The following is a 23,843-nucleotide window of genomic DNA, read 5'->3' as shown; positions in this document are numbered from 1 at the left end:
CTTTTGTCACTTTCTTTCATCTATGTATCCAAAGCCTCAAAGTCTACTGACGCAGCCTCTTTTCCCCTCACCGTCCTCAAACTTGAATGCATATTTCGAGCATGAGCCAAAGAACCGTGACAATAAAAGAACACGCTCTTTCTTTCGACAAGAAGTGCAGATGTTCGAGGGAAGAAGAGGTTGCCAGCCAAATTAATTAACTTAAGAGGTTGCCAGCCAAATTAATTAACTTAAAAGGCATCGGTTTACTCTATTTCTAATTGTGGGTTTGTCCATAGCGTCAGCAATAGAGATTATTAGCCTCCCATCCTAATAATAGACTTCGATGTATCAAAACACATGGTCTAGACATACTTGCCATCCGCTTCAATGGTATCTCAGTTAATAGTAATTAGAGATTGGAGCTTGCAAATTCAATTTTATGAATCATTGAGAGTCCAAAACGATGAACAGAGTGCTCCGAAGTTTTCTGGCATGCAAACAAACAGTTCTCTGCATAGGAGATACGAGAAAGAAAAGACATTGCACCCGGATTTTTCCACAAATTCGAATTTAAAGCGTTAGAAGATAAGAAAATCTATAGCACTAGGAATCATTTACATCCGACTTGAAACATGCCCTACAGGGATCAAACAACTTCAATGGCGCAACTATATTTTGCCCTATTTCGTAGTAATTAGTCTCATGATGGGTAAGACAAAACCAGTCAAACCTTTTCCGAATTAAGAATTGCACCTGCAGGTGATCAGACAATAGGAATACCACCAGGTCCTCTTAGTGATGTTTACTATGAAGAACATCCTTCAATTACCTGTCTTGTCTCGTGTTCAAGATTCCAATCAAGCACAAAGTTATGCAGTTTTATTGAAGAAAAATGCCATACATCACTAAGTGGATCAATCAGACATCATCAGAATGGAAATGTTCTTCTCATCCACAGCAAATGCATGCTGTGTAGGAAGGTGTCCTAAGATTTTTCCACATTTCATCACTTGATGTTACCGACCCACGAGACGGAAGAACAAATAGCACAGGGACAGAAAAATGCGTCACCGAATCCAACTTGTCCTGTACCCTTAACCCAGAAAACAAAGCTGAAGACACATTGGACAAGGGTTCGATGGCCACATTTCAGGCGAGCAATTGAAATGCAGATTTTACTGGTATAGCTGATTTTATGACTTGGAGTATGAAAAATCATCTCAAGTCCAAACAGTTCATAAAAGAATAGCTCCTGGGGAGATGGAGATTGCAAACTAAGATGATGTTAATGTGAATTCCTAAAACGCAGTCCAAAAAAAATTTGAACTTCACATGTATCACTAGCAGATTCAGAAGCAACTTAGTTTAGCATCACTCGATAGACATTCTCAGATCAAGTGTTGGATTATTTATATTTTGCTTCATCCCCATCTCCAACAGTGAAATCATGTCGTACAAAACCAAATCAACAACACCAAAAACTCGCAAAGACAGTATTTTATCATTATGTAACCGAAAACAAGGTTGAAAATCGAAGAAACATTCATAAAAACGAGATCTTTATCGGGGAAAATAAGAGAGAGCTACTCAGTGGTGGCGATTAAAGCAATAGGTTCGATTCTGCCAGCGATCCGTCTTCAACTTGTAGGTCAGAAGAGGGAGCTTGTTATCATCATCGTAACTCCATTTTCAGTGAAAGCAAAATCAGATCAAATTGAAATAGTCTGTGCACGGAAAACTAAAACCTAATGATAATCCATTTCTACCAGTAAAAAATTTCAGCAGAGATCGAGCAGAGAGAGAGAGAGAGAGAGAGAGAGAGAGAGGAGGCTCGGTTCAGCGGGGTTGTCGACACGCAAAGCAATCTCGAGAAAGAGAAAGCCCTGCATTCCGGTCTGTTGAGCTTGAATTTATGGAGTCGTCATCGCCATCTCTCCCTTGCCTTCTCACAAAAACAAAGCAATGAAAAAGAGAACTAGCTATCAGAATTCAATGCACCAGAGGAAAAAAACCCTTGAAGCACTCAAAGACGCGACAGTAGATAGATATCCGAGAGAGGAGACTCGGAAGCAGCGATTGAAGAAGAAGGCGGCATGGTTGAGTAGTATTTATAGAACGCAGCTAGGGTTTTGAGATTCTGAAGACTCCCTGTGAGGCGGACGGAACTTCGAAGAAAATTGCTTTTTACATTTTTTTTTCTTTTTCGTTTCGTTTAATCTGAATTTCGTGGCTTACAAAAGTCGACTTTTTCGAAGTTTGAAAAAGCTTCCGACCTCCGACCCAAAAAAAAAAAGGTTCCGAGCAAAAAAATAAAAGTTTAAAAAGGGTTTTAAAAAAATTAAAAATGGTAAATCACACAAATAGTTGATAAAATTTTTACTCAATTTTCAAAGTGATCCATGAACTTTAATTTTGTTCAATATGATTTCTGAACTTTTGAACAATGAGCAACGTCATCCCAATTTTTAATTTGTTCAAAGCGGTCCATAAACCTTTATTGCATGTTCAATTTAGTCTTTTTAGAGACTAAATTGAACATGCACCAAAAATTTATGAACCGCGTTGAATAAATTTCAACTTTATGGATCACATTAAATAAATTAAAAGTTTATGGATCATATTAAATAAACTTAAAATTCGTGGACTATTTATGTCATTTATTCTATGCAAAAACTATTCACTCTCGGATTCTCATATATTACTTACGCCGTTCTTTTAAATATTTTGTAACATTTTAGACTTTGGCTAGAAGGGAACAAGTATTTTTTATTTTGTTTGAATAATTTACAAATAAAGCCGTCCCTGAATTTATGCAAATTTTCTAATCTTAAACTTGCATAATTTTTCTACTTAAATATCTTTTAGGATGCGTTTAATTCACGAAGAAAAATGAATGATTTAAAAAAAAAATTAGTACGAAAAAGATTGCTCGAATAATCTATAAAAACTAGTAAATGAATAATGTTTGCATCATCCACGAAGGTACTTAGACATAAATTATTGCTGATATTGATTAATCATTACAAATGATGTAAGCGATCATTTTTAAGAGAATATTTTTCCAATCATTATTTTTTTTTTTTGTGAAATAAACTGAGCTTTAGTATAAAAGTGATTTTTTTCCTAAAAATTATTTTGTCTTGCTTATGAAAAAAAGTTATACAAGATTAAAACTAATCGAAATCTTATATTTCGATCTTAATACATTAAGAAAAAAAATACATGCACTTTTCATATGAATATCCACATGACTGCGATTTGTTTAAGTGTTTCGAGTAAAATAATGAGTCGAGTTATTATAGTCGAGATATTTTAAAAGGATGAAAATAAGAGTCACTTTAAAAAGGACCCTACATTCTGTTCCTTTCTTATTAGGGAAAAAGCCACCAAAAACCTCAAATTATATCCCTTGTGACACATTTATTCCAAATTTTTTTTTGTACCACTAAAAATCCCAAACTTTTATTCATGCGATACATTTACCCCCAAATTTACACTAATGTTACGCATTTACCCTAAACTTTTATTTGTGACACTAAAAATTCTAAACTTGTATTCGTGTGACACATTTACCTTAAAATTTAGAGCAAATATGTCACAACCCTACAATTTTGGGATTTTTTGTGTTACAAAGAGATAATTTGAGGTAAATATGTCACATTGACATAAGTTTGAAATTTTTTGTGTCATAAAAAAATGTTTGGGGTAAATATGTCACACGAATACAAGTTTAGAGTTTTTGGTGTCACAAGAAAAAATTTAGGGTAAATGTGTCACGGTGAATATAGTTTATGATTTTTTGTGGTGTTTTCCCTTTTTATTGAGCATGCTATTTACGGAACCAGATTATAGAGGAGGTGATATATTATTTTTAGACCAAATAACATAAATAGTCATTACAACTCCATTCCATTACAATTTAATAACTGTTGTATTAGGTCTTATTATATTACTACAATTAGACGGGTTAGAAGTGTCCTCTTGACCACAATATAATCTATCAAGATCGCTGTGCATAATTACCATTACAAGGATACACTAGAAGTCGAGAGGATCATAATTGATTAGGACAAACGTAGGAATCACTTATATAACGTGCCGTGAGAATATGGGTTTATGGCCCATTGACCCGTGCCATTAGGATGCAAAAAAATTATAATTTGGCCCTTTGAGATTGGGGTTGGGATTTAATTCTCCCGATTCAGGAGTGCATGCGCGTATTATGTCATTTTCTTTGCATCTAATATTGTTTTTTTTTTTTTTCGATTTTAGCCTCACGACAACACAACACAATACAAATGAAGCGTGGCCTGTTTTTTCGTTTTCCTTCCCAATAACTGTTTCGGATTAAATGTTTTATTCCATGTAAAGATCACATGACATCTAAACTAGGCCTTATAATGGCTAACTTAATTTCCAACAAATTCTAAAGCACCATTACAATCGTGGACCAAAACTAGCGTAGCTTTCTCGTCATTCTCTAATTGTCGGGGAAGGTTGCTGGTCACTTTCTTCAAGTGGTGGATAATTCGTAAGTGGATATTGCGCGATGGCTCAATTTGTGGCGTCCGCTAAATAAAAGCAACAAAATTTCTTTTGCTTACGTGGCAGGCACCAAATTTTCAACGTCACACCACCACCAAAAATAAAAAATAAAAAACATAAAACATAAAATATAAAAGAAAAAAAAAAAAAGAGATATCCACCCCCACAAAAACCAACTGCAACTCCGTTTTGTGCTCTCTCTCGTCTCTGTCTTGCAGTGAAGCCATGGCGATTTCGTCAACGTGAGGACGGCGAGAGAGAAAGAGAGAGGTGGACTGTTTCTGGTTCACTCATGATCTGCTCCGGTCGTCTTTTGGCCGGTTCCTTTCCGGCGAAACCTCTCTGTCCCTGCAGTTCGTCGTTTCCCAGCTCCAGAGTCAGAGGACTGAAGCCCGGCTACTGCTCCAGATGGCGATCCATGGCCGCCGATCCCGACTCTTCTTCCTTCGCCCCTCCCGTCGAGTCCGATTCTCCTGATAAAACCGCCGCCGGGTATGCCTCCCTCCTGCTCCTCCATGTGTCCATCATGTGTATGTCAGTTAGCTACGCAATAGCAATGGCTATGGAACCCAATCATCGTGTCCATCATATGTATGTCAGTTAGCTACGCAATAGCAATAGCTGTGGAACCCAATCATCTGGTCAGTTCATGTTCGTATTGAGTCCGAGCTGAGGCATGAGCTTTGTAGGCAAAGGTTCGAACCTGGTGGATTGATGAGATTGAGATTCGATGAAGATTCCGATGCAGTCCATAGATCATCTGTCCGAGAGTGACGTAACCTACTTGTTTTACTCTCACCGGGCAATGAAAGGAGCTTCAACTTTCCATTTAGCAAGCAGAGTTAGCTCGATTCGGCTCACGTTATGCTATTTATTACCTGCTGCCAGCTTCCAGGTTCCTACCTTTGAATAAGCTGAGCTATGCGACCAAAAGAAAAAGAAAAGAGAGAGAGCTCAGCTCAAGCGAGTTTCGGGCGGGGCAGTTTCCATCCACACTCTATTTTCTTTACCTGCAATTTTATGGAGGAGACATTGGTTTCTTCTGCGGAAGTCATACTCAAACTCTTCGCACATGATGATACTTAGGCAACAAATTGATTGCTGCAATTGGATATTAGGTTCCATGACTTGCCTGTGCAGATTTTGTATCATAGAAGGGCCCGAGACAGTGCAGGACTTTGCTAAGATGGAACTGCAAGAAATCCAAGACAATATCCGAAGTCGGCGGAATAAGATCTTTCTACACATGGAGGAGGTAAATGGGACAATGCTGCTTTCATGGGGGAGATACTTTGGTTATTGATTTATAGTTCCGGTCTTGGACATGTGCATGTGCTGCTAATGTTTGTTCATTTTCCATGTGCCGACCTGCTTTAATTGATGTCTTGTATTTAAATCTTTCAGGTGCGTCGGCTCCGGATACAGCAGAGAATTAAAAATGCCGAACTTGGTGTATTACAGGATGAGCAGGAAAATGAGCTCCCAAACTTCCCATCATTCATCCCTTTCTTGCCCCCTCTAGTGAGTTCTTCATGTCTGTAGTAGCAAGTTTTTTCTCCCCTTCTCCTTCTATTTTCCATATGCGGGAAACAGTCGGGATGCTTATCAAAATATTGCATTGTTTATGGATGCTTGATTACAGAGTTCAGCAAATCTCAAACAGTACTACGCCAGTTGCTTTTCTCTCATTGCCGGGATTATTATCTTTGGTGGGCTTCTAGCACCCATTGTAAGTTTTTCTTTTTCCTCGAAGCACCCACAGTAAGTTTGTTGAATTAAATCCCAAGAATCTGCGCTTGAGCTAGCTGCCAGGAGTTGGATGATTCTCATTCATGGCTCTAGTTTTCTCTTTAGTTTTTATTGTCTGTCCATGACCATGACCCATTGACTGTGTCTGCTTTGACCAAATAGCTGGAACTTAAGCTGGGACTGGGGGGTACCTCTTATGAAGACTTCATTCGAAGCATGCATCTGCCTATGCAGTTGAGGTACTAATTAATGTCTTTGTCACTCTTCTGATGCCAAATTTCTTTGTCACTTTACCACCTTCATCTCTGTACACAACTGTAGAACCACAAGTTCTGATTGGCTTTCAGAGGTTAGATGGAGCTGAGTGTTCTAATGCTCAGTGATGTAACACGAGTTTGTATAACTTTGCAATTTGAAAGTTTAATAAGCATGTCAGGCTAGTTTCCAAGAGTTATTGTAGTTCCTGACATGTTACAAGTATCCATTTAGATCTTTGTGGTTAAGGAATTGGTGTTTCTCAAATAAAAAAAACTGGTCGAAGAATATTGATTTGCGGATGAAGAATTTATTGATCTCTTGAAGGTTGTGATAGAATGACAGGAGCAGATATCTTTTAGTTGTGTCAGTTAAATGCTTTGGTTCGCTTGTGCTTTTTCACTTTCTGTGCTCACCTGCATCAGCTGCAAATTTCAGTGAGGTTGATCCTATAGTAGCATCCTTCTCTGGAGGAGCTGTTGGGGTGATCTCAGCTCTGATGGTTGTTGAGATAAACAATGTAAAACAGCAAGAGGATAAAAGATGCAAATACTGTCTTGGGACTGGTATAGTTGTGATCTGATCTCCTTCTACGTGTCGTTTTTTATCTCCTTTTTCACATGATTTGTGATTCTTGATCTGCTACTGGAAGCAAATCGAAGCATGGAAGTCATGCCTAAATTTGCCTTTAGATGGATGACTTTTTGGTACTCAAGAGGCTCAGTCTAGTGGGATGACTTCATTGTTTTCTCTCACGTGCTTGGTAAATGCAGGATATCTTGCCTGTGCTCGTTGTTCAAGCACAGGGGCCCTTGTTCTTATCGAGCCAGTCTCATCAGTCAATGGTAGCGATCAACCTCTGTCAGCTCCTAAGACAGAGAGATGTTCAAACTGTTCAGGATCCGGAAAGGTTAGCCTTCTACGATTTGTGACATGATGGTTCCAGTATGAGATGTGCTGTGTCATTTAGAAAACGGACAAGCCAGAGTTTCAGCTGAGCATAAAAGGCTTGCTCTGATATCACATGATTGCTGCTCATGTTATATGTTGAATAAACCGCCAATAAAAGCCTTGTTTGTACTTGTCGCAGGTTATGTGTCCGACCTGCCTCTGCACTGGAATGGCTATGGCCAGTGAGCATGACCCAAGAATAGATCCCTTCGATTAAGGATAAACTGCATTTTCATATGGGAAGTTGAATTGTGTGTACACGAAAGTGATGTCTGTAACACTTGTAAGCTGTATCATATGTGATATTAGACTATTCCTTAAAGAAAGGGTAAGGAAGATTGCAGATGTAGCCTTTAGCTTGAATCTTATTTAACAGACTCGTGAGGGTCTTCTCACATTTTCAATTTGCCTTGGAACATTGTACTCAGTAACTCTAAGCAGCCTTGCTCTTCTATAAATATAGTCAAAGGATGCGTTTGGGCGTTTGGATTTCTAATCAAGATAAAACTGGATGGAATAGATACAAAATCAATGAAGTTAGATTTTGGTGATTTCTTGTGAATCGCAATAATAAAGTCGGATATTTTTTTTTTATTATATCTTGTCCATTATTTGGCGTGAATAACGTATCAGTATAAATGAATCTGAAAATGCATGAATAGAGATTTAAAAATCTCCCGTGATTTGTTGCTAAAAAGCCACATATGCACAAACAAGGACAACCACCATTAGTCAAATCATGAGTATTGTACGGTCTCAATCACAAAAAACAAAAAAGATAATTGAAGCTATTAAAAGCCACAAGTTTGACTATGGCAAGAAATGCAAACAAGTTATGGCAAGATCAACGGGATGGATTAGCTATCATATGCCAATTCTAGTAGAAGAGAGAAAACATGATCACTTATTACTGCTTTCGTGGAATTTTAACGTAAATCAGAAAAAACGAGCTTTAACTTTCTCACTGTTTTCGTGAAGAACTGAAGAACTAAAGAACTATGGAGTAATCAACATAAATCAACGGTGCAGAGGGGAAGGAGATGAAAAGGCTATTTTTTTGCTTTTTTTAGAAATTTGCGAAAAAGAAATATTCATTCATATCAACAGGAGTCCAACTCATTCCCAGAATTCATGCTATGTATTATACTTGAAAGAAAGAGGTTGATCTCTTGCTTCTCTCATTATACCATCATCTTCTAACTGAGCCCATTTCTCTTCAATTCATAGAGATAAATGTGGGATTAGTGTCAAGTTGTCAATAGTGAATCAAGGAAGAAACGACTCACTAAGCTGGGATCACTAACTAACAATAACATAAAACTACTAGGATAGAAAATACTAATAGAATAGCAAAAATTTGTCTTTTCTAGTGCCCCTTGTTCTTTGAGAATTAGTAAGATTAGTTTTAAGTTTGAATTTATTCATTTAAAATCTAGGTCCATCTACTTCTTTTTTTATTATTTTTCCTCTCTTTTTTCATTTAATTTATTTTTATTTCTCTTTTATTCCCTTCCATTGTTCCTCAACAATTTTTTTATTAAACAATAAACTATACTAATAAACCCGAAATATGTAATAAATAATATATTACAGAATAGAACTAAATTCAAATATATAAATAGAAGGAAAAAATTTAAAAGGAAATTGTTGTTATTTTTTCCTTTTGATATTTGAATCTTTTTATTTTATAATTCAGATATTACTTATATTTGATTATATTTTAATTTTGAGTAATTTAATAATTTTGCTATTCGAGGAAAAATAATTTTTCTATTACAAATGCAGGAAATTTATCTTCCTTCATAGGATATTTTTATTCAGGTTATATTCAATATTATTTTGTCTTAGGCACCAAATATTTTATACTGCCTAGCAAATGTAAGAATAGAGATAATGGGGGCTTTTCAGGGGCTAATCAATTCGATCATTTTGATAACTGAAGTTAATACGAAAGAGACGGACAAACTAGAACACAAAAACACAAAACACATGATGAGAGAGTGCTAAATCAATTTCAGTTTGGAGAAGTGAGCAAAGCCGCCATTGCTTTTGGTGTTTGGAGGCCGCGAGAGAGAGTGAGAGAGAGGGAGAGGGTCTCAGCACCGGCATCGCCAACAGAAAATGGACGCACTGAGAGACACTTACGGAGACGACTCCGACTCCGGCTCCTGCTCCGGCTCCCGCTCCCGCTCCCGCTCCGGCGCCTGCCCCGCGCCTCCGCTTCTGCCTCTACCTTCTCCTGGTCTACCCCCGCCCCCTCTCTCCCTCCTCACCCCTCCCAATTCCCTCGGTACGTCGATCTCATCTTCTTTCTCCATTCCATTTTTGCCCACCACCTGTTTGATAATATGATTCTTTGGCTCATCTCACCTCAGATTCCTACCCAACCGGCCCGCCGAGTCGAGTCCGGAGCTTCCCGCACGTCGAAGGCAATTACGCCCTCCACGTTTATATCCCCGGTCATTCTCCATTCCCTCTCTCTCTCTCTCTCTCTCTGTGGGGTTGCTGCATATTTTCCTTTAGCTGAGTTGTTTTCCTTTTCTTGTTTTCGAATCAAATGATGGCAGTTCATATATCGGGTCCGCAAAGAAAGGAAATCGCCCTCTTCTTGAAGAAAGTTGCGTCTGTGGTTCCTGGTCTTTTTGTGGTTGATGCAGACGTGCCACTTGAGCCTCTGTGCCGAGATGATCAGAAGCTCGAGCAAGTTGCTGTGGGCAGGGAATTCCACATCAGTTTGGGCAGGACTGTGCCTATCCGAGTCCACCAGATCGACTCCATGGTTTCCATGCTTCGCCAGAAGCTCCAGTTTCACAAACCGTACGCCCTTTTCTCTTTTGTCCCACCCTCTTCTGCTGATTTCTTCTTACATTCTTTGAGGTGATTCCGGGATTCTTACTTGATAGTTCTCTTTTGTTCCGAGTTTATATGAGACTTCCCTTTTCTTGTGAAGCAGGTATTGGATTGATTTTGATAAATGGGAAGTATTCGTCAACGATGACAGCACGAGATCTTTCCTTTCGCTCGAAGTCATGAGCCGAGGATTAGCTGAGGTATGTTGGTCAGCGTTCCCAGCAGATTGTTTCTCTGTGTCTAGCACCAAATCTTCTTGCGACTCCAGAAAATCTGAGGTTCCTGTGCTTTTGAGTTTTGAGTACGCTACCGGTGCATTTAGTCTTGAATGCTAGGACGCTACTTCCAAGAGTTCCTGCTGGCCCCTGATTAATACATTCTACGGTATTTAGCATCAATGGTCGCGTATAACTTCATATGCTACAGGTACGAACGCTCGCAAATGTGCTGACAGGTGCCATGAGTACGAGCATGAGCTTCTTTAGCTCTCAAGTAGCTTTGTTTCATCGAGTAAACTCTGCTGGCCAAGTGCTTGAATCGGGAACGTGTTCGTTCCACTTGTCCTCTCAATGCAAACGCTATATTACCTTACCTTTCTATATGTTTTTGTACTGGATTTTCTTGCTCTGCACTTTCTTCTAACAAGAGATGTATATGGCATGTCTTTTGCTGATACTCCTTCAGTTGTGTTTCTTCTTCCGACACGAGTTCTAGTTTTCCATGCAGAAATGATGGCTGAATGCGTGCGTAAGATGAATTTATAACCATCTACTAAAGTTGTACTTTTGTCGGTTGTGCAATGAGGTCTCAACTTTGTTACTAGCTTTGCATCTTTGGAAGCATCGCAGGCAGTTCTGCAGCTGAGCATTCTCAAAAACCTGTCTTCCTGACTAGCTTTCCTCTTCATCATTGTGTTTATGGAGTGAGATTCATAAGTAGCAGAGAATGTTACGTTCGCTGATTGTACGCTTCCTTTGACGTGCATTTCAGATTACAAAGCAAATACGAGTTGTCAATGACGTTTACAGGCGACACCATCTTCCTGAGTTTTACAAGGTTAGGTTAATTCCGATTTGTCTTTTCAGTCTTTTTCCGTTCTTTTAAAGTTGCAATGCCGTGCTTATATAGAGATGGCTTGAATTGATGTGTGATTGCGACAATCGAACAGGATCCTCGCCCTCATATATCTTTAGCTTGGGCCTTGGGCAACGTCAGTGGGTCGTTGCAGAAAGCAGTTGAAGCGATGAAGAGGAGCGCAAACTTTGGAAAACTATCTCCGAAATGTATCTTCACCAGTAAATTTAGCGGGATAGAGTGCAAGATTGGTCACAAAACATACAAAATATGTAAGCTTCCAGACGAGTGAAGCAATATCGACTTGGACATGCTACTTCATGAAAAAGCAGTGCCATGGATGTACTGGCTGCACTAAGTTATGATAAATGGTTTACGAAGATAAATCTAGTTGCCCCTTTTTCGGCTCACAGAAAGCTAACTTTTATTAGCTCGTGAGTAAGATACAACAATGTCAGAAGTCTTCTGACCCAAAGAAAACATCATTCGAGAAGCATAGGCTGCTACATCAGCAAAGAATAGTTAGAAGAGCCTACTTGTATTGATCTGAAAAAGAGAACCAGCTCCGGCAAAGCGTGGCGACATTATTCCTTTGAACGTCTCTTCCAGGGATGGATTGCTTGCTTTAATATAATACTAAAATTGTCCAATGAGTATCCCAAATCAGAGGAACTAGAACTCCAACATAATGAGCCCCAAGATCAGGGAAACAATATTCGGTCACCGTTCTTCCTGCTTGACTGTGTTATGCAAATTTCAGAGCCAGGTGAACCAAACCGAATGATTTATGATTCAATAAAAATGGGCAAAGGACCAAAAAATGAGGTTTATAGCCCTGGAATGGATTCGAGATTGTATTTCTCGGAAGATGAAACTTCAGCCTCTCGAATTTCTAGCAATTTCGGCTTCTGGATTGCATCAAGAGTTTGCAAATAAGTGTAGGAAGCACTCCGACTCGATGAGGGGCCTGGATTACTAATTCTGCTAGCCAGAAAACGGCGAATGAGGCCCCTAAGGAATGGAGCCATGGTATCTGGCTCATGTTCCAAGTAGTACATTACTCCTCCCATACAAGCACAGAACAAAGCCACCTGCAGAAGTTGTGAAACGGGCATCAATTCGTAACGATTTCCTTCCAAAGATTCATAAGAAGTAGAAGGAGAAAGCAGAAATGCAAAACTCTCTAAATAATGGGACATTAGCGCATTCCAGTTTCATATCAAGCACTGTCAGATACTCTTCTGCACCTGATAAGTTTATGTTGACACCTGCTAAGAAGTACTACATACAGCTTAGATAAACAGGAGATACCTCAGCATTCTTGATATGAGGAACCAGATGGCGGTTTATTAAGATATACCATAAAGAATCTCCAGCGCGTGGCAATACATACAAAGCAAGTTCACTACGCCTAGCTTTTTTCTCCAGCAGGACAGAAAGAGCAGAAGCTCCACCAGCAAGCCAATACACAAGCTTGTGGTCCTTTGATGCGATCTTCCTATGTAAACATATGACTCCCTTGCACCATCAAACATTTATTAGAACATTCTCCCCAAGTTAGAAAAATATTGCAAATTAAATAAGTGAAAACCTACCTGAAAAATTCCAACAAAAGCAGACAAAAAAGCCGTTGACCGAACAGCACCTTTAAGAGCCAGCCAACAGGTACGAGCAGGTGAATCCATGAACTAGAATTTGTTTGAAAAAAAACAAAAAATTTAGAAGAAACATAATGTTGGTCCTAAAATGTCACATAAACCTTTGCTGATAAAGAAATACAGAATAAACAATTTTAACTTCCAAAAGCTGCATGACATTATCATGTTAAGGCCAAGGAAACAGTAACCAGCCTAATCATCTTGATGATGATAACCATCAGATTCATCCAAATTTTGGATAATGTTAGAGTACTAAATTTTGATCACATACGTCACATAAAAAGTTGCTCGTATGGAAACACAGAACAAACAATTTTACCTTCCAAAACTTGCATCTCAATATCATGTTAAGGCCAAGGAAACAGTAACCTAACCATTCCGATGATGACAAGCATTAAACTAATAGATCAGAGGAAAAAGGGATAGAAATAAGAGTACTATATTGTGCCTTCATTTTTTAGTTTGAACTGTTTAATGAGTTGGAAATGGTTCCAGACATTCAACAAGTAACAAGAATCGGAGTAAAGAAGTAATGACCGAATCAGCTTGGAGAGGAAGTTGTACCTTTTGCAGGTGGAGGACGACAAATGGCACGAATGTTAATGAGAAGTAAAGCGGAAACGTCTTCCTAAAAGTAGCTGAACTTGCATTCGCATTGTGAACCAAACAGGAGTTTGTGTGTGGATGAATTATGGAGCATGGAATTATTGAGGGGAACTCTTCCAACTTTACATGATTGGACACTCCCTTTTTAGCCAAGTATGTCGACAATGAGGCAATGTCCAATGGCGAACCCCTACAATTATCCCTTACAGCTCTGTACACAGGCTGTGCAACTGGCCCGGTCTTCTGAATAAAATCTTGATATGATTTCGGCAAGCTTTCTGGGTGCATTATGAAGGCATACATTACCTAAAATAAGTTATAAAAAGTCAATAAAAAAGGAGAAACAAACCAAGAATGAAGTCCAACACCATGACAGAACCTTGAAAAGTAGTTAAGGAATGGAAGCTGCTTGTATAAGAAAACCGTTTTGTTGATTCCATGTGCTTATTCTTTAACAAGTGAAATCTATCGGCACAAATGTTTAGTATTGGATAATGGGAACTTCTTGAAGTACGTAGTCACTTATTATTGAAGGTAATTAAAAGACACTAACAAGATCGGCCATTCATAATGAAGATATATCATAAATCACGATCATATCCAATCAGGATTTTAAGGGTTTTGGCCAGTTTGAGACAACTGTATTTGACGAGTTGTGCATGTTAGAACTCATCGAGATTCTTCAGCAATTGGCATTGAATCAATAAATTGTAAAAAAAAACAAATCATCATGGATCAGACAAAGCTTCAGGAAGCTTACATCCTGATTACACCACGAGTCGCATCGTTTTGCATATTAATGAAACTAAATTCAATATAATTATGCGATTTCAACAGCGTCATTTTTCAATGAAAATGACAGGAAAAGCATAACACACTATACATACTAAGATGTACCGCATTCATTTCATCGTGGTACAAGTAACAATATGATGAAAAACTTGACATTTTATTACCTGGGCGCATGCTAGGGAGAAAAGCAAAGAATCTCCATGTCTCCAGTGGCTTCCCCAGAAATGGAACTTGTTCTTAGACTTTGCAGAATTATAAGCACACTGATGTGGAATTTAAACATCAGATATTCTATCAAACTTAAAAGACGAAAGAATGAACGGCTAACACCAAAAGAATTCTAAGGCATAGACAGTATACTAATCTATTACGTACTTGGGCAACCCTGGCCAGAAGATAGAGAGCAAGTGTACGCCTGCGGTTTGAATCATCCAATGCTAAGATAGACAAACCCGCAATTGAACCTGATAAAACTCTGTTCCATCATGCCCTCAAACAATGTTACAAATAAGGAATTGGCTCTCAACATCAACATCAATATCAACATCACCTTTATCCCAGACTATTTGGGGTCGGCAATCGATGAAGCCAGAAATAAATAAAATAGAAGCAAAACCGATTGAGGAAAAAGAAATAATTATATAAAAATAGAAATAAATATATAAAAATAAAAATATATAAATATATATGGGGAAAAAGGACTAAATAGCTTCAAATCTTAAAGAAACAATAGTAGATAAATTGCAAACTTACACGTTCAGGGGTGTCTCTTTCCTTCTCAACTTTCTAAACAGACACCGAAGAGCGTGATAAGAACCGGTAAACCCACCAAACAGCAGACCCACTCGACATGCTTCTTCTCTTACTATCAGATCTTTCTCGGAAACAAGTTGCTGCCAAAAAGTACATAAACCAACAGAGAGTCTGTAAGCACGTAAAAAATATTGGTACCATCACATGGATATGTCAAAGAGACAAAACTAGTGCAAATAGTAGATAAGGGAGGAGAGGAGACTCTCCAAGAGACTGGATAAAGAAAGAAAAGTTTCAGCCAGGTGGCAGTGTGGCATAAAAATAACCCAGAAGTTACAGCTAGCAGATGATGATAACAAACAACAGTGTCAAAGTTCTCATGTCAAGATTTACGGATAATAGTCCTGATCTTGCCATAAAAAAAGCAATACCAGTGTAAACTCAAGTTTTGCAACAAAAGACCGAAATAAATTTACCACTGCGGAAGGTACTTCAATCCGAATTAAGCAAGAGGGGTACCAACTGTTTATACATCACCAAGTTGCCTAGAATCCCCTAATGGGTATATGCCAGTCATCCAGAATGCTGATACTGCTGAGGTCAATGTTTTGGAAATTGCTTGATGTAGTCCAAACGAAATATATGTACCTAAAAAGCACCTTGATTTAACCAGTGGATCAAATATAACATGCCAATGCTCAAGTTGGATTTCTCTGCGCCATTCAGTATGCCATGTTCTTGTCTCTCAGAAGACAAGATTCTGTAAACTCAGCACCAATTCACAGAAATTGGATTGGGTCCTAAGAAGAGTAATGGCTCACATCCAGAAAACAATATTACCATATAACTCAAGTAGACTTCGACTACAGTTAGCACAATGATACTATGACAACAGACTGCATCAGTTTTGGATGCCTAAATAAGAAATGGAGGCTTCTTCATGTTTCGATGGGAAAGAGATTTTAGCCATCGTCTCGGCCGACTAGGCAGTAGTACATACTTGCATGGTGCTATCCTCCGGATCTAAAACCAGTAGCTCTAGTAGAAGCACATTCCCGAATGTAATTAACGAGATCCCTTAATAAAAACGAAAACAAAAACACATGATCAAGTATTAGTAATCCGAACAACCATTTCCTGTCAAAAGTAAGCCGGAACTGAATCCTAGTAGCCACGGGAAACTATGTTCTAGGCAGGCGGTGACGACTTAACCAGGCGGAGAAAAGGAATCGGATCCTAACCTTGAGATCGAGGAGCGAGGAATAGGACTGTCCCTTGGCGAGCTTGAAAGCGCGAAGCAGGATGCCGATCCCAACCCTAACGCCGTAGGAGAGGAGGAAGCTCTGGCAGAGGTTGCCGATCGCGTTGGCGACGCAGGACTCGTCGGGAGAATGGTGGCAGGGAGGGTGGGAAGGGAGGAGGGCGCTGCCATCGACGCAGCCGCCGCAAGCGGCGGCCCTGCGCTGGCGGCGCTGGAGCTCCTGGATGGCCTCGCGGAGGCGGTCCTCGGCCTCCCGGAGGCGGCGCTCGGCGTGGGAGCTGTCGCCGGGAGGGGGAGGAGAAGGCGGAGAGGGGAAGGTGTCCGAGAGGGAGTGCATTGGGGTTTAGCAGGGGAGGGGAGGCAAGGATTTGGCATCTGCAAATCGGAAGTGCAACGAGTCGAGTCCACCCAATGCGAATGCGGTCATGCTTTTATCGCGCACTCAGAGAGAGAGAGAGAGAGAGAGAGGGACGATGAAATGAATGCCCATTTTGCGTCCGCTTTCGGAGTTTTCCTTTCTGTTTCGTTTTAAAATCAATTGGTGATTCGGTTTTGCTTAGAGATGAGGGGTTATTTATCCGCTGCGACGCGCCGGCGGCATCTTTCATTGGCTGAGCAGGAACGACTGATGATCATCACCGTCCGTTGCATCGATACTAAAACTCGAGCCCCGACGATCAAATGTTTTCTCTCCATTGCTATATTCTTAATTCTTATAATTATTATTCTGCGGCCATGCCATGTATTGTTGTTGGATCCTTCGGTGAACCCATTAATATAAATCACAACTCATATTATCGACATTATTTAATATCGTTAATACTTTTCGAAGGAATCGTTATTCAAATAATGGATGAAATCAGCATGAACCGTCAATATCGTTTCATTTTATGATTACAATAATTATGTACTCGAGCCTAGAGAGTTACCGGGGCATCATTCTTTAGAAGTTTTAATTCTCGTCGTTGATATTTTTGCATGCCATGATGTGCGGCATTTTCTTGCTGGATTCTTCGATCAATCCATTAATATAAATCACAGCTTATGTTACCGGCGTTATTTAGTACCGTTAATATTTTTAAATTTACTCGTGTAAAAAGAAGAATCATTATTCAAATAATTGGTGGCATCAGCATCAACCATAAATGTCGTTTCATTTGATTACCCTTAGGCTGCGTTTGGTCGTCCGTATAAAACTCGGGATATGATATGTTTTATCCTATCCCGTGTTTGATAGGTGTCCCGGATAGTATAATGTCGGATATAGGGGGGATATAACCCGGATAAAAAAATCCTAGGGGAGGGGGTAGGATAAGGTCGAATAGGATTTCTCTTATCCGTCATATAAAAGCTAACTTTCTTGTCTCATTTGTTTTTATTTTCATTTTATTTATTTTTTTTGCAAAGAGGTTTGAAAATCTAATAACATGTGTATATTTTCAAGTTTTTTTTTTGTATGAGAACATTATTTTTATAATAATAAGATCGGAATATTTCATGAGCATCACGTAGGGCATATATGTCCTTTATATTGATATACAATTTTTACCAAATGCGGGATAGGATAGGATATGAGAATATCCGACTTTAAATCCGTAGTTCACCAAATGATGGATAGGATATGGCCAAATCCCTAGATTTATTATCCTATCCTATCCAATCCTATCCCGACCAGAAATCCCGACGACCAAACGCAGCCTTATTGTATACTCTGCCAAAGAGGTCTGAAACGCTAGTCCAAACGTCTGCAAACCCCGCCATCACATCTTCTCTGCTGAAGAATCTGACGCGCTGACACTTCCAGCTTGATCTTCCCATGAAGCTTGCCGTTGCTTGTCGTAGAAAGTGGCCTCATCTGCGAGCTTCCTCAACATTTGGATGTCTTGGTTTCGCCTGAAGAACAGCACGGAAACCACAGTTGCAAACAGTCCTGCCTTGCACAGGACATCGCCCGTCTGGCCTACCACCCCCATCCCCGTCAAGGCGTCCACCATGTATGCTGTGAAAAACCCGAGCATCGCAGCTCGACCTGTGTAGAGCGGGAGACAATTCACAAGCATAAGACAGCCTATAGGAACTCAGGAGAGAATCGCAATTGATCATTTGTTGTGACAGGCAGTCATTCCAACCATTCAAAAGCTCAGCTTCGGGGAGATGGGACCACCGGATCCATGCCCACCATGGTATTATGGAGCTCCTGAACACCACAGGATCTTCATTCGTCGCGGCTTCTGGATACACTTCAATAAACCTCCTCCTCGCTTCTGTGAAGGGAAACATGAACATCCAATTATGCAGGAAATGCACAGGTAGCTGAACAGTGACTGCTTTTCTAACGAGTACGCCCAATCTTGACGAGCTCAGTACTTTGTTAACTAGCATTCTGACCCAAGGAAAAAGTAGACTGGATTCAATTATCTCTCACCAGCAACGATGACTCCGTCCCAATCCATCTTTCTGGCCTTGACAAACATGTTCAGATCCTAGGAACCGTTCTTCCATCGCTCATCCTTGAATTTGACGGCGAAGGATTCTAAAGACTGAACCTCCTCTGATTTATCCCCAGCAACCTTGAATATATCTTCTCCTAAAGCTGCATTATCCTCATGTTCAGCAATATTGAGCATGAGCCCTTTTCGCTGGACCTTCCACATCCACGATAACGTGCAGTGATGCAGAAATGGCAATGGAAGAAGCCATGGCTATCAGGAGCTAAGATGGTTGTTCCTTCATTTTTGTCTCTTGTTTCGTTAACTCTCTTTTACCGCTTCACTGGATAGGAAGCATGTAGTGAAGGCCCATGCTGAAAATAAACAAGATTATCTTCAAACCGCTGCTTGTGTCAGCAAAGCTATACAATCCTGATCTCCCCTGCCTTTTCTTTTCTTCTCTTTCCCTTTAACCTTCTTATCCCAACTTTGTTAGGTATTGTCTCCCCGGCTGCCAAGACAAGAAACTATAGATAGCACCATAATCAGTAGCCAAGACATTATAGAGGAGTTTGATAGCAACTGGTATCTTTGGGGATATTATGGTCCACTGATTTGAAAATCAGTACGTCTCACCATAGCTCAAGCAGAACGATCGAGATCGGCAGGAATGCTGAGTCTCGTGGATCTTCAAACTTGTCAAGCAAGTCGATGTGCATAAACGGTTTTTGTTTGAATGAAAATGGTGCCACTCTGATATCAGCTCATGCTCATACTCTTCTTATTTCTCGAACAAAATGTAGCGGGCATCCCATGGAGTGATGCCCGCCAGCGAATACAAAAGGTTCTGAGGGGGAAAAAAGGAAAGCTATATGAAAATAGAGAAAAAAATGGCCCTTCTTGGGTGGTGAAAATGACTCCGGTCAGCTGTGATTTCCAGATGCTTCCATTGCTGGGATATCTCCACAAAATGTTACTGAAGAACAGAGATGCGAACAAACAAGGACGAAAACTATGCTTCCCAACCCCTTAAAAGGGTGGCTCGGGCAACCCTGTTCACCCCAAGTGTGAAGGCACCCATCCTCAAGTTGCAGTCGTGAGTCTGGCACATGTTCTTGATGTTGTAGAAAGCTCGAGTCATGTATCTCTGAAGCTCGCTGTTCACCTTATCTTCATCCCACATGAAACCTTGGATGTTCTGCAAAGAAAATAAGCTACTCAAAGTGACCCGGAATTCATCAAAACTTAAAAGTCTGTGTTCAAGCATGCAAGCAGTGCAAGAAATTTGCACAAATTGAAATAACAATCTATTAGAGTTCCCACTTCCAAACCTAGGAAATAAGGCGAAACAAGTTAAATGCAGTGAGCAGCACTTTTATTCTATTGCCATCCTTTAAAATGAGAAAAGGTTGACAAAGTACTTGCTAATCTAATTTTAGGTTTCAGAGGAGATCTAACTACTTAGCTAGGGAGGTTGGAACATAAAAGATGAAAATGATCCAGAATTATCCTTTACCTGAACCCACTCAAAATAGCTAACAGTCACTCCCCCAGCATTTGCATATATATCAGGGAGAATCACAACTCCTTTCTTCGATAATATCTGCATTGATAAGTAGCAATACAATCAAACTCATTAGAGATCTCCCACACCGAAATCTTAAAGCGAAGAACGAACTAAATTGTACCTCATCTGCTTCTGGATCAGTAGGATGGTTGGCCGCCTCGATTATGAACTTGGCCTTTACATCTGCTGCGTTATTCCTACAGATTGAATTAATACACAAGGAAACAGGTCAGAGTTTGTCGAAACACTACCTGCACTTAACTAAAAGCCAAATCAACAGCATCTGACAAACCATTTTAATTTGCAAAAATCACTGTAGAGTACAGAACAGTTTCACTAAGAGAAGTAGCACACCTGTTCAGAACTCCCCCTAAAGCACAAGGGATAAGAACATCACACTCATGTACAAGCAGTTCATCAGGATTCATGAAGTCTCCACCTTGGAAACCTTTCAGACTGCCAGTGGTTTCTTTGTGCTGGAGCAATTCAGGAATATCGATACCCTTTGGATTTCTAATTGCACCGGTGATGTCACTGACTGCTATAACCTTACCACCTCTCTCATGAATCAGCTTTGCTGCCCAGGACCCCACATTTCCAAATCCCTAGAAATTTAGTGTGCAAAGGAGACATCAATATCTGAAGTAGAGACCAAGGATATTTTAAGAACATTCAGGGAAGTAAATGAATAATGGCTAATCACCTGAATAACAAATGTCATATTTTTGATGGACTTCCCATGCTCAGCAAGCAAAGCTTCCGTACCAAAAACAACGCCACGGCCAGTAGCAGCCTCCCGGCCTAGCGATCCACCAAGATCCTGAGAACCAAACTCGGATGGGTGAGAAAGAGTTCTGCTGTAAAGTTCTTCCTCATCAAGAAATAATCAATCTCGAATTAATTGTCAACAAATTCCATCAGTTTCCAATTCTTACAATTGGTTTTCCTGTCACGACAGCCGGTGAGTGACCGTGAAATTTTGAGTACTCATCCAAAATCCACGCCATAGTCTGCATGTTCTCATATGTCATTACCTTAAACCAACTAAATTAAAGATGGTATAATGACATAAGCAGAGAAGTGATGACGCATGAACAAGGAGCCAAACCTGAGCATTCGTTCCCATGTCAGGAGCGGGAACATCAGTGTGAATTCCAATGAGGTCATGAATCTTCTGAGTGAATACACGGGTTAGGCGTTCCAGCTCACTCTTAGTTAAATCCTTAGGATTGCATCCAATCCCACCCTTTGCACCTCCATATGGAATATCTGCTACAGCCGTCTTCCAAGTCATCAACTGGGCCAGGGCATTTACTTCATCCGGGTCAACCTTTCAAAGAATATCAAGAAACCGTTAACTACAGGTTTCAAATCTATTAAGATCGGCATTGCACAATGCGACAAGCTGGAGATGGCTCGCATCCGGCACAAGAGAGCTAGTTAACTGTGGAGCGCATTCGTGAAGTAAGCCGTGAGGGTAGTTGTAGAAATCTCTTGGATAAACATTTCATTGGCTGCCAAGGTTTCTCCAATTAAGTAATAAACCTAATGAAGATGGATGACGGGCATCTGAAAAGTTACCTAAGTGGGGCATTTAGAAACAGATGGATTCAGACTATATGCAAATCAAAGTACAGGAAGAAGAAACAAGTAATTAGAAGCTGTTATGTTTCTTTAAAATAGCATGAAAATCCAAATGAAGCCACCGCCAAAAGATACATAAGCAAGGCTGTCCTCTTTTAAAAAAGAGAGTATCAAAATTCTCGATGCTGCTTGATCACTCATGAATGCAGCTGTTCTTCCTTCTCACAGCTTATTGAGTACCATTCTCGATTAACCCTCTCTTAAATGATTAAAGACTTCCACAATTAGGATAAGGTTAGGCCACATTTCTATGATAACCCGGAGAAGTCCTGATTACGATGCCTAATTGCCATGAAATGACCGCAAACGACCGGAAAACTTCAACCAGGAGAACACATTTGATGGGGCCCTACAACGAAAAAGGGCTGGACCTAACTAACTTTCAGAAGAAAAGACGAACAGGCAACGCCAGCAACGAGACAAACGATCATCGAGCTCAACCTGAAATCCAATTGACTACACAGACAAATAGGCAAGAAAAAGAGCCAACACTCCATCACAGAGTCACAATCTCCGGCGAAACAAACAAACAAACTCGCGAGAGCGAGAGGGAACGAGAAAGTCAAAAAGTCAACGAAAAGCGGAGACTCTCCATTTGGGCGGTACCTCACGATGATATCTGATCCCGCCCTTCATGGGACCGCGCGAATTGTCGTGTTGTACCCTGAACCCGACGTACGACACCAGGCTCCCGTCGTCCTTGGGAATCGTGCACTCCACCTGATCAGAACCCGACGCATTCCCACTTAGTCGCATTCTCAAGAACACCCACAAAAAGAAAAAACGAAAAGGAACCCGTGAACTGGGCAACAAAAAAAGAAAGGAAAGAGAGAGAGGCAGAAGAGAAAAGAAGGAACCTTGATCTCCCTAAACGGGATCAAGAGACTTTGCTCGAGCTTAGAATCGAGCCCGAGAATGCGAGCCGCGTGGCGGAAGTTGCGGTTCGTCGCGGCGAGGGCGTTCATGGTCGGTTCAAGTCAAAGAACAAGAAGGACGGGGAAAACGGGAAGAGAGCGCAAACAATGGAGCAAGAAGAAGGACCCAACAGAGAGAGCAAGAGAGAGAAAGAAATCTCAAGATTGAAGGAGAACGCAACCGGCTTTGGCGAGAGGAAAGAGGTGGGGGAGAGACGGTTTATATAGGGAACCGGAGAAGGAGTGAATGGGACGGTAGCGTGAGAGAGAGAGAGAGAGAGAATCTTGGAAATGGCAGGTTAATGACTATTAGATAAGCTTCCCATTACGAGCGAGCAAAGCCCTCGGCAAACAAGCTATCTGTCTCAGTCCTCGGATTTACGGGATTGCCCCTGCCAAGTGCCATGCCCTTTCAGAGTTTTGATTCAATAATCCCAATCCCCACACGGCTAATCACTTTTTGCTAAATCAACACATCTTGCCTTCATATTTCGTCTTGGTTCCACCTTACGGGCATTCTTGCACATTTAATGCGTTCCTGAGGTTCTAATACGTAATACCATCAAAGCACAATTTTTCCAAGGTTGGGGGCTCGGCAAGGAATTTGTAATAATGGCAAAGCCGTTGTTGCTAATGGCGTTCGGCTACATGTTTCCTCTTGAAACAATTCCTCGCGTGGCGCAAAAGTCGGGTTAGCAAATCAGGTGCACACACTGTCAAATCACGGAAGTTGTACCCAATGTGAAGGCTAGGAAGAATAGTCAAAATGCACTGTCTTAAGAAGGAAAGCTAAAGTAATGTTCTTCGGATTTA

The 23,843-nt window shown here is 40.4% G+C and overlaps 4 protein-coding genes, 4 non-coding genes and 1 pseudogene across 13 annotated transcripts; 2 read left to right on the top strand and 7 right to left on the bottom strand.

Moving 5' to 3' along the window:
- Positions 1-903: 903 nt before the first annotated feature.
- Positions 904-1,000, bottom strand: LOC115742841. Its single transcript, XR_004015608.1, has one exon. It is a non-coding gene; the product is annotated as a small nucleolar RNA snoR31/Z110/Z27 (small nucleolar RNA).
- A 325-nt stretch (positions 1,001-1,325) lies between these two features.
- On the bottom strand, positions 1,326-1,416 carry LOC115742843. The gene has a single exon (XR_004015610.1). It is a non-coding gene; the product is annotated as a small nucleolar RNA snoR31 (small nucleolar RNA).
- A 149-nt stretch (positions 1,417-1,565) lies between these two features.
- On the bottom strand, positions 1,566-1,668 carry LOC115742840. Its single transcript, XR_004015607.1, has one exon. It is a non-coding gene; the product is annotated as a small nucleolar RNA R30/Z108 (small nucleolar RNA).
- Positions 1,669-1,766: 98 nt separating this feature from the next.
- LOC115742820 (protein ORANGE-GREEN, chloroplastic) lies at positions 1,767-7,967 on the top strand. 4 transcript variants are annotated; one of them, XM_048271287.1, is made up of 9 exons: positions 1,767-1,808; positions 4,790-5,019; positions 5,668-5,782; positions 5,932-6,048; positions 6,170-6,256; positions 6,439-6,515; positions 6,970-7,097; positions 7,305-7,441; positions 7,622-7,967. In XM_048271287.1, the coding sequence occupies exons 2-9, from the start codon at positions 4,820-4,822 to the stop codon at positions 7,697-7,699; spliced, it is 939 nt and encodes a 312-aa protein (XP_048127244.1). In that variant the 5' UTR covers positions 1,767-1,808; positions 4,790-4,819; the 3' UTR covers positions 7,700-7,967. The 4 variants fall into 4 exon arrangements, with proteins under 4 accessions (XP_048127244.1, XP_048127243.1, XP_048127246.1 ...); XM_048271286.1 differs by having other exon boundaries at positions 1,772-1,808; positions 4,784-5,019; XM_048271289.1 differs by having other exon boundaries at positions 1,781-1,798.
- On the bottom strand, positions 1,808-1,914 carry LOC115742842. Its single transcript, XR_004015609.2, has one exon. It is a non-coding gene; the product is annotated as a small nucleolar RNA Z107/R87 (small nucleolar RNA).
- Positions 7,968-9,482: 1,515 nt separating the features above from the next.
- LOC115742833 (U6 snRNA phosphodiesterase 1) lies at positions 9,483-11,796 on the top strand. Of its 3 annotated transcripts, none has more exons than XM_048271391.1 (6): positions 9,483-9,724; positions 9,858-9,941; positions 10,050-10,299; positions 10,436-10,532; positions 11,323-11,388; positions 11,501-11,796. In XM_048271391.1, the coding sequence occupies exons 1-6, from the start codon at positions 9,604-9,606 to the stop codon at positions 11,696-11,698; spliced, it is 816 nt and encodes a 271-aa protein (XP_048127348.1). In that variant the 5' UTR covers positions 9,483-9,603; the 3' UTR covers positions 11,699-11,796. The 3 variants fall into 3 exon arrangements, with proteins under 3 accessions (XP_048127348.1, XP_048127349.1, XP_048127347.1); XM_048271392.1 differs by having other exon boundaries at positions 9,483-9,772; positions 11,476-11,796; XM_048271390.1 differs by having other exon boundaries at positions 9,485-9,772.
- Positions 11,797-11,925: 129 nt separating this feature from the next.
- On the bottom strand, positions 11,926-17,005 carry LOC115742831. Its single transcript, XM_030677340.2, has 8 exons — positions 16,457-17,005; positions 15,216-15,355; positions 14,838-14,937; positions 14,627-14,725; positions 13,629-13,976; positions 13,002-13,094; positions 12,718-12,924; positions 11,926-12,497 (listed from the first exon to the last, which is right to left on the bottom strand). Exons 1-8 carry the CDS (start codon positions 16,811-16,813, stop codon positions 12,234-12,236), a joined length of 1,608 nt encoding a protein of 535 aa, XP_030533200.1. The 5' UTR covers positions 16,814-17,005; the 3' UTR covers positions 11,926-12,233.
- A 1,190-nt stretch (positions 17,006-18,195) lies between these two features.
- Positions 18,196-19,134, bottom strand: LOC115742838 (annotated as a pseudogene).
- A 502-nt stretch (positions 19,135-19,636) lies between these two features.
- On the bottom strand, positions 19,637-23,310 carry LOC115742832 (glutamate dehydrogenase 2). Its single transcript, XM_048271523.1, has 10 exons — positions 23,294-23,310; positions 22,974-23,170; positions 22,723-22,836; positions 21,581-21,802; positions 21,408-21,482; positions 21,176-21,292; positions 20,827-21,077; positions 20,594-20,669; positions 20,422-20,508; positions 19,637-20,103 (listed from the first exon to the last, which is right to left on the bottom strand). Exons 2-10 carry the CDS (start codon positions 23,079-23,081, stop codon positions 19,918-19,920), a joined length of 1,236 nt encoding a protein of 411 aa, XP_048127480.1. The 5' UTR covers positions 23,082-23,170; positions 23,294-23,310; the 3' UTR covers positions 19,637-19,917.
- Positions 23,311-23,843: the final 533 nt, after the last annotated feature.

The sequence above is a fragment of the Rhodamnia argentea genome, chromosome 10, assembly GCF_020921035.1.
Source record: "Rhodamnia argentea isolate NSW1041297 chromosome 10, ASM2092103v1, whole genome shotgun sequence".
In the NCBI taxonomy this organism is placed as follows: domain Eukaryota; kingdom Viridiplantae; phylum Streptophyta; class Magnoliopsida; order Myrtales; family Myrtaceae; genus Rhodamnia; species Rhodamnia argentea.
Note: the sequence above shows the minus strand (reverse complement) of the source record. Positions and strands in the feature narration are given on the sequence as shown.